Consider the following 14,580-nt stretch of genomic DNA (forward strand, 5'->3'; position numbering starts at 1 on the left):
ATAGAAAGAAGGTCCAGGAAGTCATTGCTTCCTGACAAAATGCTAGAAAAGGAATCATAAATTGAAATAGAAAAAAAGAAATCTTCTCTGCAAATACCGTTGCTGCATTTTACATTGAATATCAACAATGGAAACTAAGGCATAGTTAGGGAAAGAGCATGAAAAATAGTCTCATTTATGTTTATTAAACAGCACTGAATGAGTAGAGCAGAGAAAGAACAGTAAGAACTGCCTCTCCACTTTTATGGAATGGTTCGTCTCTTCTCAATGCTAGAAGACCTAGAACTTAAGAAGACACTAAAAAACCAAGCTGGGTCAATAGATGCAGAGATTTTTTTTAAATCCACAGTGCAAAGTAAAAATATTTTTTTATTCCATTGTAAAATTATAATACTTTTTGCATCAACAGACATATTTGATCATTCTAATCCATATAAAAGTAAATCAGTCAGTCTTCTTATTGATTACAGGATCTGTATGGGTTAGAACATATGAATATTTGAAATGGGAATAAATTATACTCTTGATTCATCACCAATTCACTAGATGGGAAGATACTTGATAATGACTAAATGTGATTACAGACATATCCTGTAGAAACGTCCCTAGGAGGATGAGAGTAGCCAAGTAATTAAATGTATCTTTTTTCAGAACTTCATCTTTTGTTGACCACTTTGTTGTAATCAACACCACGGACTGAGAGGACAATGGGGTGAACTTTTGATAAAGGAAATTGTAAAATATTTTTCCTTGGAGAACTTTATCAGAAAAGATTTTTACCTCTCTCTGGGCAAAATTTGAATTCACCTAGAGCCTATCACAATGACTTAGACCTTAAAAGCAGTTAATACATTTTTTTAATAGAATTTAATTGAATCCTATCTCATTTGAGCAACTAAATGACAAGATTAATGTATCTGGTTGGTTTAGTATCAGGAAAGGGATAGACTAAAATCTTACCTACACCACCTATTAATTGTATGACCACTGACAAGTCTTTTAGACTGTCTGAGACTCAGTTTCCTTACTTGTATAGTTATACTTGCATGAAATAAGGTACCTATAAAGTACTTAATAAAACTTACATGAGTATGATTGAATGGAAAATGATGATGTATTACCTTCAAGTGTATTCTTTTTCTAGCCTGAAATTAGTTCTACAGGGAAAAACCATATTTTGGGCAATATTTGTATTTCAAGAAGTAGAAAGTACATAAAACAGTTAACATGATCATTAGAATGTAAATTTCTTGAGTGTAAGGATTGTTTGGTTCTGTTTTTGTATATATAGCATATAGCCCAGTAATCTGATACACAGTAGTTTTTTAATTAAAAATATTTTTGATTATAGCAATCATGTTTATAAAGTTCTTTTTATAAAACTCTATATGAATATTGAAACAATTTAAAATCATTTAAGATTATTTTTAGAGCACTTCTGGTTGACTAGAAAAGAATAGAATCGTATATTGTTAAATGAGCCTCTTCCAAATTTGTTATATGACATATTAGTGAAAAAAATCCCAGCCCACCCTAAATCCCATATCCAAATGTGAGCCACTAACTATAGTAAAAGAATTTAAATATGTTGTGGCTGCTTTCTCAAATTAAAACAACAACTATTACCACTACCATCATTAAAAAGATATTTTTGTTCTCTAGTTCTCTAGTAAACATGAATTAGGGGTATCTAATCAATATGTATAATAATTTTTTTGAATTATATAATATGCAAGTACATATAAGTATTGTTATATTTGAAGAACTCATGCTTCATAGATGATCATCATATTGAATTAAAAAAAAAAGAACAATTTAAAAGGTATTGTACTAATAATGTTGCCTGTACAGTTTGGTGTTCTGTGTTATTCTAATACCCCCATTGAATAACTAAATCATTTGCTAAAGAATTTCAAAATCTAACAATCTCACCTAAGAAAAGAAAGATTATGCCACTGTTACTATACTAATTTATGTATGTACATACACTCATGCTTGTGTGTGTGTGTGTGTGTGTGTGTGTGGTGTGTGTGTGTGTGTGTGTGTGTGTGTGTGTGTGTGTGTGTGTGTAAGGCATTTGGGGTTAAGTGATTTGCCTAGGGCCATACAGCTAGGAAGTATTAAGTGTCTGAGGCAAGATTTGAACTCAAGTCCTCCTAATTTCAGTGCTGGTGCTCAATCCACTGAGCCACCTAGCTGCCCCCAAACATTGTCAGTTCAGAATCTTTAAGCTACAACATACTGCCATGGTGCCAAACATTGTCAGTTCTTGATAAATAATCATTGAATTAAAATTTTTGTAGATATAGGGGGATTAGGACTTATGTGAATTATTGGTTTCAAAAATTAAATTAAATTCAAATATATTAAGTATCTACTGAGGTGGCAGCTAGGTATTGTAGTGGATAGAGCACCAGCCTTGAATTTAGGAGGACCCAAGTTCAAATCTGGTCTCAGACACTTAACACTTCCTAGCTGTGTGACCCTGGGCAAGTCACTTAACCCCAGCCTCAAAAAAAAAAAAGCATCTACTGTGTGTTGTATTTTATTACCTTAGATAGGATATTACTATTGTCTTCATAGAGCTTATAATTTAAGGGAAGGGGAGATAAGACACTATTTCACAATATTTCATAATAAATATGTCATGCAGGAATTAAATAAAGTGCTATATGAGTTCAGGATTGGGGGAATTAATTGTTTCCAAGGGGCATAAGAGAAAATCTTTTGATGGAGACACATTTCAGCTGACTTCAAAGGTTATGGGGGAAATTTTTAAGGAAAGGGTGAACAAAAACCTGGAAGCAGTCAACAAATGGATAAACAAAAACTCTGGGTCACATAGTTCATATGTGTCAAAAATGTGACTTGAACACAGGTCTTCCTGGCTTTGAAACCCACTCTATCCACACTATATAACATTGGTTCTCTTTCTTATATTATTCTTTAATTAAATTTGAGAGAATCAAAATAAAAAAAGCTAGGCTCAAAGTTAAGAAACTTGAGTTCTATATGTATCATTGAGATATATTAGCTACATGATAATGAACAAGTCATAAGTTCTCAGTACCTTAGGGCACTTTCTAAGATTATTAAGTAGATAGCCTTTATCATCTCTCCTAATACTGAATCTATATTCCCATAATTCTAAGCTGAAGATCAGATTCTAGAAATTTCCTCACTGGGAGTTCCCCAAACAAGTAAATATTACTAGTAATATATAATAAATAATAATCTATTATTTATTATATGTTATATATTATTATATATTAAATTCTATATATAAATAAAATATGTATATAATAAATAATAAAATACCAGTAAATTACAAGTCCATTATTATTTTTAATCACAAAATAACTAAAGTAGTTTTACATAAATATTCAATCATAGATTTTTTAAAAATAAAATAACTTAGAATCTTGCTAATAAAGTTGTGTTCAGAATCTATTTTGTGAAACTGCTTTATGGGAGATGCCACCTCATAAAAGGTACTGTCACTCCTTTCTTTGATCCATGAAAAATTCATCTTGTTTTGCTTAGAAAAGCACATTAATTATTTTAAAATTTATTTTAATAATATTTTCCTTTTCAAAATACATGGAGAGTGTTCAGCGTTCATTTTTGTAAAACTTTGTATTCCAAAATTTTCTCCTTGACTCCCTTATCCCCACCTTCCTCAGACAACAAGCAATTGGATATAGGTTACATATGTGCAATTCTTCTAACTATATTTCTACATTTTTCATTTTGTACAAGAAAAATCAAATCAAAAGGGGAAAAACACATAAAAGAAAAAAAAAAAAAACAAGCAACAACAACTAAAAAGATGAAAACACTGTGCTTCAATGCACAGTCAGTCTCCATAATTCTCTCTTTGGATGTAGATGGCTCTTTCTATCCCAAGTCTATTAGAATTGCCATGAATTACCTCATTGTTGAAAAGCGTCAATTCCATCACAGTTGATCAGCATTTCTCTTGGTTGTGCTCACTTCACTCAGCATCAGCTCAAATCAGTATTTCCAGGCTTTTCTGAAATCATCGTCTCCTATAGAACAATAATATTCCATTACATTCATATATCTTCACTTATTCAGCCAATCCCCAACTGAAGGGCAACCACCCATTTTCTAGTTCCTTGCCATGACAAAAAGGGCTACCACAGATATTTTGCACACTTAGATCCTCTTGCCTCTTTTATGATATTTTTGGGATATAGATCCAGTCATCACTGTCATTATTAACAGCTCATATTTATTATTTTTATAATAGTTTTTACTTACCATATATATTCATGGGTAAATTTTACAACATTGACAATTGACAAACCTTTTATTCTAATTTTCCCCCTCCTCCCCCCCCACCCCAGATGGCAGGTTGACCAATACATGTTAAATATGTTCAAGTATAAATTAAATACAACAGCTCATATTTAAATAAAGCTTCAAGTTTTGAAAAACATTTTCTTCATACAACCTTGCAAAAAAAGTTATGTGGCATAGTACTAAAAGTATTAGACCTGGAGTCAGGAAGATCTGAATTAAAATCCTATTTCACACACTAACCAACCATGTCAGTCTGGTCAAGTTTTTTAATCTTTGGTTCAGTTTCCCTCCTAGTAAAATGGGGCTAGCAAAAGTATCTGCCTCTCATCATTGTTGTGAGGAAAAAAATCAGATGTATTCTTTGCAAAGTTCTTTGCAAACCTTAAGTAAGGTTTAATTCTCTTATCTGGGAAATGAAAATTGTCAAACTACATAATCTCTAAAGTCTCTTTCAGAAGTTAAATTCTATAATCCCAAAGAAGTAGTACTTATTTTCTCATGCTCATTTTAGAGATCAATAAATTTAGTCTCAAAGTTGTTATGGAAGTTATCTGTAGCACCTGCCTTCAACTCCCATGTACTTTTATCTGTCATTTACTATTTGTAATTATTATATTATTTTTATTACATAAATTTTTGTCTTTCCAAGTCTGCTCAAGCCAGTGTTAAAAATTGACATGATTTGTGCAAAACTACTTGAGGATAATCTAAGGGAACCTCTAAGAGATAGAATTGGGTTGAACCAGAATTTGCCACAGAACTTCTATGAGGTAGATTATAAACCATCCTAATTTTTATGTACTTTATTTCCATTCTTTTCCTTACTTAGATGGGTTCCAGAGAAATAATGCTTTCAATATTGTAGCCTTTAATTTGGGTAAGGAAGAGCATGTCAGAGAATGTACACTCCTGGTTGTAATTTCTAACCAACTATATCAAGGTCTTAACCTGCTCATAGACATAGTAGCAGAAAGGAAAGCACAACACCCCTTCTTTTAAAAAATGTTTTTGAAATTTCTTATTAAAGCTTTTTATTTTAAAAATATATGCAGATAATTTTTCAACACTGACTCTTGCAAAACCTTGTGTTCCAAGTTTTCTTTCTCTTCCATCCATTGCCTCCCTTAGATGGAAAGTAACCCAACATATGTAAAACATGATAAAATATATTAAATCTAATATATGCATACATATTTATACGATTATCTTCCTGCACAAGAAAAATCAGATCAAAAAGGAAAAAAATAGAAAGAAAACAAAATGCAAGCAAATAACAAAAAGATTGAAAATGCTATGTTTGATCCACACTCAGTTCCCACAGACCTTTCTCTGGGTGCAGATGGCTCTCTTTATCACAAGATCATTGGAACTGGTCTGAACCATCTCATTGTTAAAGAGGGCCACATGCATCAAAATTGATCATCATATAATCATATTGTTGCCATGTACAATTATCTTCTGGTTCTATTCACTTCACTTAGCATCAGTTCATGTAAGTCTCTCCAAGCCTCTTCTGAAGTCTTCCTTCTGGTTGTTTCTTACAGTAGAATAATATTCCATAACATTCATATACCATAACTTATTCAGTCATTCTCCACCTAATAAATATCCACTTAGCTTCCAGTTTCTTGCCACTACAAAAAGGGCTACCACAAACATTTTTGCACATGTGGGTCCTTTTCCCTCCATTATGATCTTTTGGGATATAAACTCAGTAAAAACACTCCTGGGTGAAAGGATATGCATATTTTTATAGCCCTTTGGGCATAGTTCCAAATTGCTCTACAGAATGGATGTATCAGTTCATAACTCCACCAGCAATTTATTAGTGTCCCAGTTTTTTCACATCCCCTCCAACATTATTTTTTTTTCTCCATCATCTTAGCCAATCTGAGAAGTGTGCAATGGTACATCAGAGCTGTTTTAATTTGCATTTTTCTGATCAATAGTGACTAAGAGCATCTTTTCATCTGACTAGAAAAAAAATTTTTCATCTGAAAAATTTCTGTTCATATCGATTGATCATTTCTCAACTGGGGAATGGCTTTGATTCTTATAAATGTGAGTTAATTCTGTACATATTTTAGAAATGAGGCCTTCATAAGAACACTTGAATATAATTTTCCGCAGTTTATTGCTTCCCTTCTAACCTTGTCTGCATTGTTTTTGTTTGTACAAAAACTTTTTAACTTCATGAAATAAAAATTATCTATTTTGTGTTCAGTAATGAACTCCAGTTCTTCTTTGGCCACAAATTCCTTTCCTTATCCACAGCTTTGAAAGAAAACTATCCTTTGATCTTCTAAATTACTTATAATATCACTCTTTATGTCTAAATCATGAGCCCATTTTGACCTCATCTTGGTATAGAGTGTTAGAGGGGGGTCAATGCCTAGTTTTTGCTATTCTAATTTCAAATTTTCCAAGCAGTTTTGGTCAAATAATGAGTTCTTATCACAAAATCTGGGGTCTCAAACACTAGATTACTATGGCCATTGACTATTTTGTCCTGTGAACCTAACCTATTACACTGATTTCCTACTCTGTTTCTTAGCCAGTACTAAATGGTTTTGATGACTGTTGTTTATAATATAGTTTTAGGTCTGGTACAGCTAGGCCACTTACATTTCCATTTTTTTTTCATAAATTTCCTTGAAAATCTTGACCTTTTGTTCTTCCAGGTGAACTTTGTTATTATTTTTTCTAGATTTATAATTTCTTGGATGTTTGACTGGTACAGCACTAGATAAGTAGGTTAATTGAGGTAGCATTGTTATTTTTATTATATTTGATTAGTTTACCTATGACCACTTGATATTTTTCCAGTTAATTAGGTCTGCATTTATTTGTGTAAAAAATATTTTGTAGTTGACAACATCCCTTCTTAATGAGAACTAGGCTTTCTTCTACCAACATAGCCATTTTTCGCTTTTCCATTTTCTCATTCCCCTGCCTCCTCTTCTCCCCCAGGCCCAAGACAACATATTTATAATCTCATGAGAAAAGCATGTGGCTATAAAGCTAATTTTTTAATGAGTCCCTTGGGATTCAATTGCCAAGGGCTCAATGCTTAAATCACCTGACACCAATTCCCCATAAGGGTCAGAAGAAACACAGGACTCTCTTGACTTAATCTGTCATCTTGACTGACAAGATTTCTGCTACAACTATAAATACTACCTGTTCACCATGACCATAATTTCTGAGAGGCCAAACTCTGAAATTTAAAGGTAAGTATTTTTAATACTGATAAATGAAATTACTGGTTGAAAGACACATAAATGAAAACCATGTTCCATTTTAATGGAGTGTTGGTCTACAATAAAATTCATATTACCATTTCTCCCAGTGTTGATTATTTTCTGAAGGTTAAATTCATTTGTTTTTAATGTAGAACAATTTTAGCTTACAGAATCTACATTTTTCTAGGGCAAGATTATTCTGCTATATATATGTCATAAATTTAAATAAGCACATAGGAAAAAAATTACTTGTTTGAGAGTCGGTGACAACATTTTCAAATAACTCTTCAGTCACTTATTTCATGTATGATATTGAAAAAATAATTTACCTCCTCTCAACTTCAGTTTTTTTTATCAGTAAAATAAAAAAAGGTTGAACTAGACAGCATCTAAATCTGGGATTCTATAGTTACTTCTCAGGGATATTTTAAGAGGGAATACTTACATTAGGAAAGAAGTTGAAATAAATATGAAATTGAAAAAATAACAACTAGAGTCACTGGATGATAATAGTATTCACTGAGTGGTGGATGGGATCTTAGAGCCAACTGGTTTGACTCTTCACATTTTATAAATGAAAAAACTTAATCCCAAAGAGATAAAGTGTTTCAATCCCTTCTAACCAAAGATATTATAGATACTTTCATGACTTTCATGAATAAAAACCACAAAGAGTATTAGAAAAGAAGCACAGCTATGGGATTTTTAACACCCTTTCTTTATTTTACAGAAGAGGAAATTAAGGTTGAAATGGTTATTTGACTTTCTTATGGTCATATAAGTTTTAAAATAGTTGATTTCCTTGCTGTGATTACTTCTTCCAAGATCAAGTTACATCCCTTTTTTTCCTTATTAAATAATCTTCAAAATTTTCTGTGGTAAACAAATAACAATCAACAACAACACACAAAAATGTGTTGCTTGGTAATCCATCAACCTTCTGTTGAGAGGCTCTTCTATTTTGACTAGTAATAGGATAATTGACACATAATCCATTATAACACTGGTTCTCTAAAATCTTTTAAATTTGGTAGTAAATGTCAGAGTTTGTAGTCAATTAGTACAGACTAGTAAAGTCTATACATCATATAACAATATGATGAGCCACAATAATGATATAAAATAATTTTATTTCAAGTTTACTTCCTGAAAATAAGTCTTGATGTAAATAATTGAACAATAATACAAATGTGTATTTTCTAGTTTCAAATAAATTCTAATCATTTTCTCTAAACTGAAATATTCTATTCTTTTTGATATGATTAAATGTCAAGGTACATAGTTGATATAAAATAATTTTTTAAAATTCAGTTAAATGTGATTTTATTAGTATTTGTAATTCTTAGGTAAACTCTACTATTGCAAATCAGTATCTTTTATTCAATTTATTTTTTAAGAAAATATTCTAAAACAATGAGAAATCATATAACTTTCCCACATTCACAAAGTCAGTATGTGATGAGGATGGGTGGGTAAGGACTCAAATTCTAGTCTTCATGGCCAACTTTCTGCCTCTTTTTTACACTACCTCTTAAAATTGCATTTAGAATTTTTAAAAATGCATCTATTACTGAACATTAATTTCTTTCTTATAATCCTCATTATTCAAATACATGAAGTTATGTGTGCCATGATTATATTAGGCATTCTTTAAATAGAAGCAAGATCATTTTTCACTGGATTGCACTATACTTCAATCCCTGGAATCCAAGCCACATCAAAGTCTTTCCTTGACATTCCTTTCCATCATAATCAAAATACATATTTCCATTTTTCACTGGTACAAATTTTTGACCTTTCCTTCTGATTGTTGCTATTCATAGTTTGATAAAAATCTAATGAATTTAATATTGGGGAACTACAATTATTTATATTAATATTTATAAATACAATTAAACTCTCTGATAGTTCTTTAAATGCTTTCATATCACTGGGTGCTAAGACTGAAGTTGTTTCCCATATTCCAAAATCGAGAGGGCATATTAATAACAGCAATAGCAAATAAACAATACCAATAACACCAGTAATAATTAATATTTATACAGTGCTTATGTTTTAAAAGATGCTTTCCATATTTTTTCTCATTTAGACCTTACAATAACTCTATAAAGTAGATATGGATATTATATATAGCAATTGATGTTTATAGGGGTTGTATCTACATATATTCACATAGCTATTATGTGTTGGGTTGGGATTTGAATTCAAGTATTTTTAAATCCAGCAATCAATCTATCTGTTATAACTCACTGTTTCATCAACTTCTCTGCCCTGTCATAGTCCATCTATTGTTTACATACAATATGATGCAAATTGAGACAAACGAAAATGATTTTATGTGAGAATCATTTTACAGAAAGGCATTTTTTTATCCTGGCATTTCATATAAATAAAATATTAGCTGCACTTTCATTCCCAATAAGGTAACTACATAAGGGTCAGAGATCTGAACCTCTGGGTTTTACAATTTTGGTGTCTGATATTTGTGTGCATCAGAATAATTCAATGTCTAGGAATTTTTTAGTTAATTTTCATTAGCAGGTCCTCATACTAAAAACAAAACAGAGGTAGTTTGGGATTGTTGATACAAGTCAGTTGTATGTTGGTCTAATTAGACATATAAAACATAACATGTACTACATAAAGTGCAATAATTCTGCAGTAAGAGAACCTGCTCAGTTTTCTGAATAATGGGAATAAAATACTTATACTTCTTACTTCCCAGGAATGTTTTATGAAAATAAAAACCTTAAACTTCTGTAGAAATGGGATTGGTTATATGGTTTTGATTGAAGAAGCATCTCCAAAATAAGAGCTTTAGGAACTTTATTAATTGTAGAAATATATATTCATGGAAGAACTGAAACACCCCCCTAAGAGCCAATAACTCTAGTTAAATAAATTTATATTTCATTTTGTCTTTGGCCTTCAAAATATAGCAGAGTGTGAAAGTGTTCCTCAATAAATTAATCTTGTCATTACTTTGGCTCTGATATAATATGTAGATGTGGATGTTAGTCTAAAAGACTGATTCTCCTCTCAAAAACAAATCAACAACATCCTAAATTTCAAATTCAGTGATTTTTTTCTTCCAATTTCTCATTCTCATAACTTCCTAGTGGCATTTGATGCTGTCTTCCCTTAGTGTCAAGAGAACACCCTTTTCGTCTCTTCCTATCTTTATAGTAATAGTAACAATAGTCTTCATTAATATGATGCTAGAAGGTTTGTGAAGGGATTTACATTTATGATCTCATGTTATTCTCATTACAACCTTATATGGTACATACTGGCTTTAAACATGAGGATGCATGTCATTCAGAGGGTAAGTAAGCCCAGGGACATTTACCTAAAAAATGATGTGTCTACACTTGAACACAGGTTTTTTGGAATCCAAGCTGTGTTTTACTATGGTTCATAAGGAATGGTAAATATATAAGTGGTTTTGAACTCAATTCTTCCTGAGTTCCAGTTCTTTATTTACTGAGTCATTGAGTATCTATCTGTAAGCTGTACCTTGTAAGCATTTCTTCTTTGCCTTCTTCATGGCATCCTCTTCTTATTGACCCCTTAATATGGGTGTTCTCTGTAGATCTGTCCTAGCTCTCTGCTCTTTTCCCTTTACATAGTCTTTCTTAAAAACCTGATTCTCTTTCAAGGTATCAGTGATCATATTTATATGATCTGTCAGTGACACCAAGATTAACTCCCTCTCTCCATTCTGAAAGTCCTACTGTTGACTCTTCTGTCTTCCTTAATTCCCTTTTCTCTTACCAAAAAATGACAAGATTAACCTATTCAGGAATATTTTTAATCTATGGGAAACATTTTAAATTTTTTTTCCTGTTCAAGGCTCTCCACAGTTTGACATAACTGCATCTTTCCAAACTTTTTGTGGTATTACTTCCCCAATTCTATTTACACTTCTATCTCCCCTGAACATATCCTTTATTCCCTGCCTCTAAATATTTGCTTACATTGTTCTCTATTCCAGAAATGTTCCCCTGTTTCTTCTTCTGTAGCTGACTTTCTAATTATCCTTTAATTTTTTTTTAAATTCCACCATCTACATCAACCCTTCCCTATTTTCCTTATCAATAATAAATTTTGTCTTTTTCTGTACTTGGTGTAACACTTAATTACATACTTCTCTAATACATTGATATGTATTATTATGGTCTAAAAATATCTTAATACATGTTGATCCAAAAATGAGACTTGAAACTCCACTATGGAATAAACTGTGGTATTTGTAATTTTTCTCCATGTGTTTGTGATCAGCAAACACATCAAAAATTTTGTGAAGTGAATATCCTAAGTCAAAAAAGAGAAGCATTGTGAAGGAATGACTTCTGAGAAAATCTTCCGTCAATAATTGATGTTATTCTCAACACTGACGTTACTTTACAAAAATTAATTTTGACTATGAAAAGCATTATTTTTTGAAATAATGAGTCAAATCTGTTCCTACCAGTTCATAGGTGCCTCACTTTTTATAATAAGCTTTATTCCTTTAGCTTTGGACCATGATCACTATTAAAATTCAACCTTTCCTGAAAACAGTAATATTTCTTTAGCACATTAGTAAAATATATTTCTGATACTTTCTTTTTCTTGATACTTTCTTGAGACTAGGCAGAAATAGGGAAAATATTAGATTCCCAAGGAGAGAGGGGGATCACAGAATGACCAAATGAGATCATACATGGAAAACATCTTTATAATCTCTCTTATATATGTTCCCTTCATTCCATTCACAAGGCTACTATATTAATTTAAACTCTTTATTTCTCACTTGGACTATTGCAATAACCTCCCAACACTCCTCTCTGTTTCTAACCTTGCTCCCCTCTGATCCATCATATATTTAGATACCAAAGGACATTTTTGTAGTGTGCATTGGCCTATGTCACTCCTTTGCTCAAAAACTTCCACTGAGTCTCTATTGCCTCCTATATTCGAAGCACACCCTTCTGTTTTATATTGTACTGCATTTGACCAGCTGACTCCATTTATATTTTCTAGGATTATTGAACTTAACCTTCTTTATTCCTCTATATTCTATTCAACCTTGCAGTTCTCTGTGTATGGTATTCCATCTCCATTCTTGGTGATTTTGAACTTTATGATCAGCCTTCATTTCAGAAAAGCACTCTATCTGAATCTCTATATCTTAGAATCCCTATCTTCCTTCATTACTAAATTCAAGTGCTACCTATTACACAAGATCTACTTTGATTCCTCCAGTAGCTAGAACCTTTTAAAACCCCTCAGAAATATTTTTTTTTATTTGTACATAGGCAACGTGGATAGAGAGTGGATCCCAGTATCATATCTGATACAATGTGGTCTCTCATGGTAGACAAATCACCCTAATAGTTAATGTTTTAAATAATCCTCTATGATGATGCAAACTATATAGATTGTCTAAGATTATGCAGAGGTGCCACTCTGCATTTGCAAAAAGATTTTATCTTTGGGTTCCCTGTATCCATTGAAATGACATATCTAGTCCCTCTCCCTATATTCCATATTTATTTGTGGTTTCACCAGAACAAAATGTAAATTCTATGAGAGAAATGACTATTGTATTTTGTATGTGTGTGTTTGAATCAATGTTTCTTATGAAAACTTAAGGTGCTTTATAAATTTCACTTAGTATCGTGTACATTATATTACACATATTATTCTATAATACACAAATAGACTATAATTATAATATAGGATGGACTGTATTCAATTTACCACTATAATCATCTTATGTACTTATAGACCATACCTATTACAAGACAACATCATATTAATATATTATACTAATAGACTATATTATAATACATATTAACATGTTATATTTATTACAATACACTATAACCATATTTCCAGATTGAAAGGCCAGGAATCAAAATCTAAACTTTGTCTATCTCAGTGTTTTACTTGTAGAAAACAATACTAAGAGAGGAAAATATCGTAGGCACCATGGACAAATGAGGCCACTTCTGGGACAGCAAATTATAGACTTGACATTCCCTATTTGCTTTCCTTACATATTTCTCATTTCTAATCTTTAAATTTTTCTTTATAGGTGGAATCAACTGGAATGGGGCAGGGAAACCAAACAGTGGTTAAAGAATTTGTTTTAGCAGGACTATCACAGACACCTATAGGACAAGAAGGGCTCTTTGTGTTGTTCTTCTTCTTCTATATTTTAACTTGGGTGGGCAATGTACTTATCATGGTCACAGTGGCTTCTGAAGCCCGTCTGCATTCATCCCCAATGTATTTCCTCCTTGGCAACCTCTCCTTCCTGGACTTGTGCTATTCTTCAGTGACTACTCCCAAACTTCTAGTTGATTTCCTAGCAGAAAAGAAACTCATCTCCTATGGACAATGCATTGTACAGCTCTTTTTCTTGCATGTCATTGGTGCAGCTGAGATGTTCTTGCTTACAGTTATGGCTTATGATCGCTATGTTGCTATCTGTAGACCTCTTCACTATACCACCATCATGAACCGGGGAATATGTTGTGTATTAGTGATTGCCTCCTGGATGGGTGGCTTTGTACATTCTACAGTCCAGACAATCCTGACTATCCGCTTGCCTTTCTGTGGACCAAACCAGGTAGATAACTTTTTCTGTGATGTTCCTCCAGTCATCAAACTTGCCTGCACAGACACCTTTGTCATTGAGTTGCTAATGGTATCCAACAGTGGCCTGATCTCCACCAGTTGCTTTATAGTCTTAATTTCTTCTTATGCTGCTATTTTGTTGAAGATACGTTCCAAGGAAGGAAGGAGCAAAGCACTTTCCACCTGTGGCTCCCACCTCATGGTAGTGACACTCTTTTTTGGGCCATGCATCTTCATTTATGCTAGACCTTTCTCCACTTTCTCAGTGGACAAGTTAGTTTCTGTGTCTTATAATGTCATCACCCCCATGTTGAATCCACTCATCTATACCCTAAGGAACAAAGAAGTCAAGTCAGCAATGAGGAAAGTGTGGATCAAGTGTTGA

At 32.3% G+C, this 14,580-nt stretch overlaps 1 protein-coding gene across 1 annotated transcript; it reads left to right on the forward strand.

The window, feature by feature from the left end:
• The first annotated feature begins 13,665 nt into the window (after positions 1–13,665).
• On the forward strand, positions 13,666–14,580 carry LOC141553419 (olfactory receptor 4Q2-like). Its single transcript, XM_074285085.1, has one exon. The coding sequence runs from the start codon at positions 13,666–13,668 to the stop codon at positions 14,578–14,580; it is 915 nt and encodes a 304-aa protein (XP_074141186.1).

This window comes from Sminthopsis crassicaudata, chromosome 2 (assembly GCF_048593235.1).
Source record: "Sminthopsis crassicaudata isolate SCR6 chromosome 2, ASM4859323v1, whole genome shotgun sequence".
NCBI lineage: Eukaryota > Metazoa > Chordata > Mammalia > Dasyuromorphia > Dasyuridae > Sminthopsis > Sminthopsis crassicaudata.

Coding starts and splice junctions, on each gene's coding strand:
- LOC141553419 (XM_074285085.1), top strand. CDS start 13,666: ATGGGGCAGGGAAACCAAACAGTGGTTAAAGAATTTGTTTTAGCAGGA.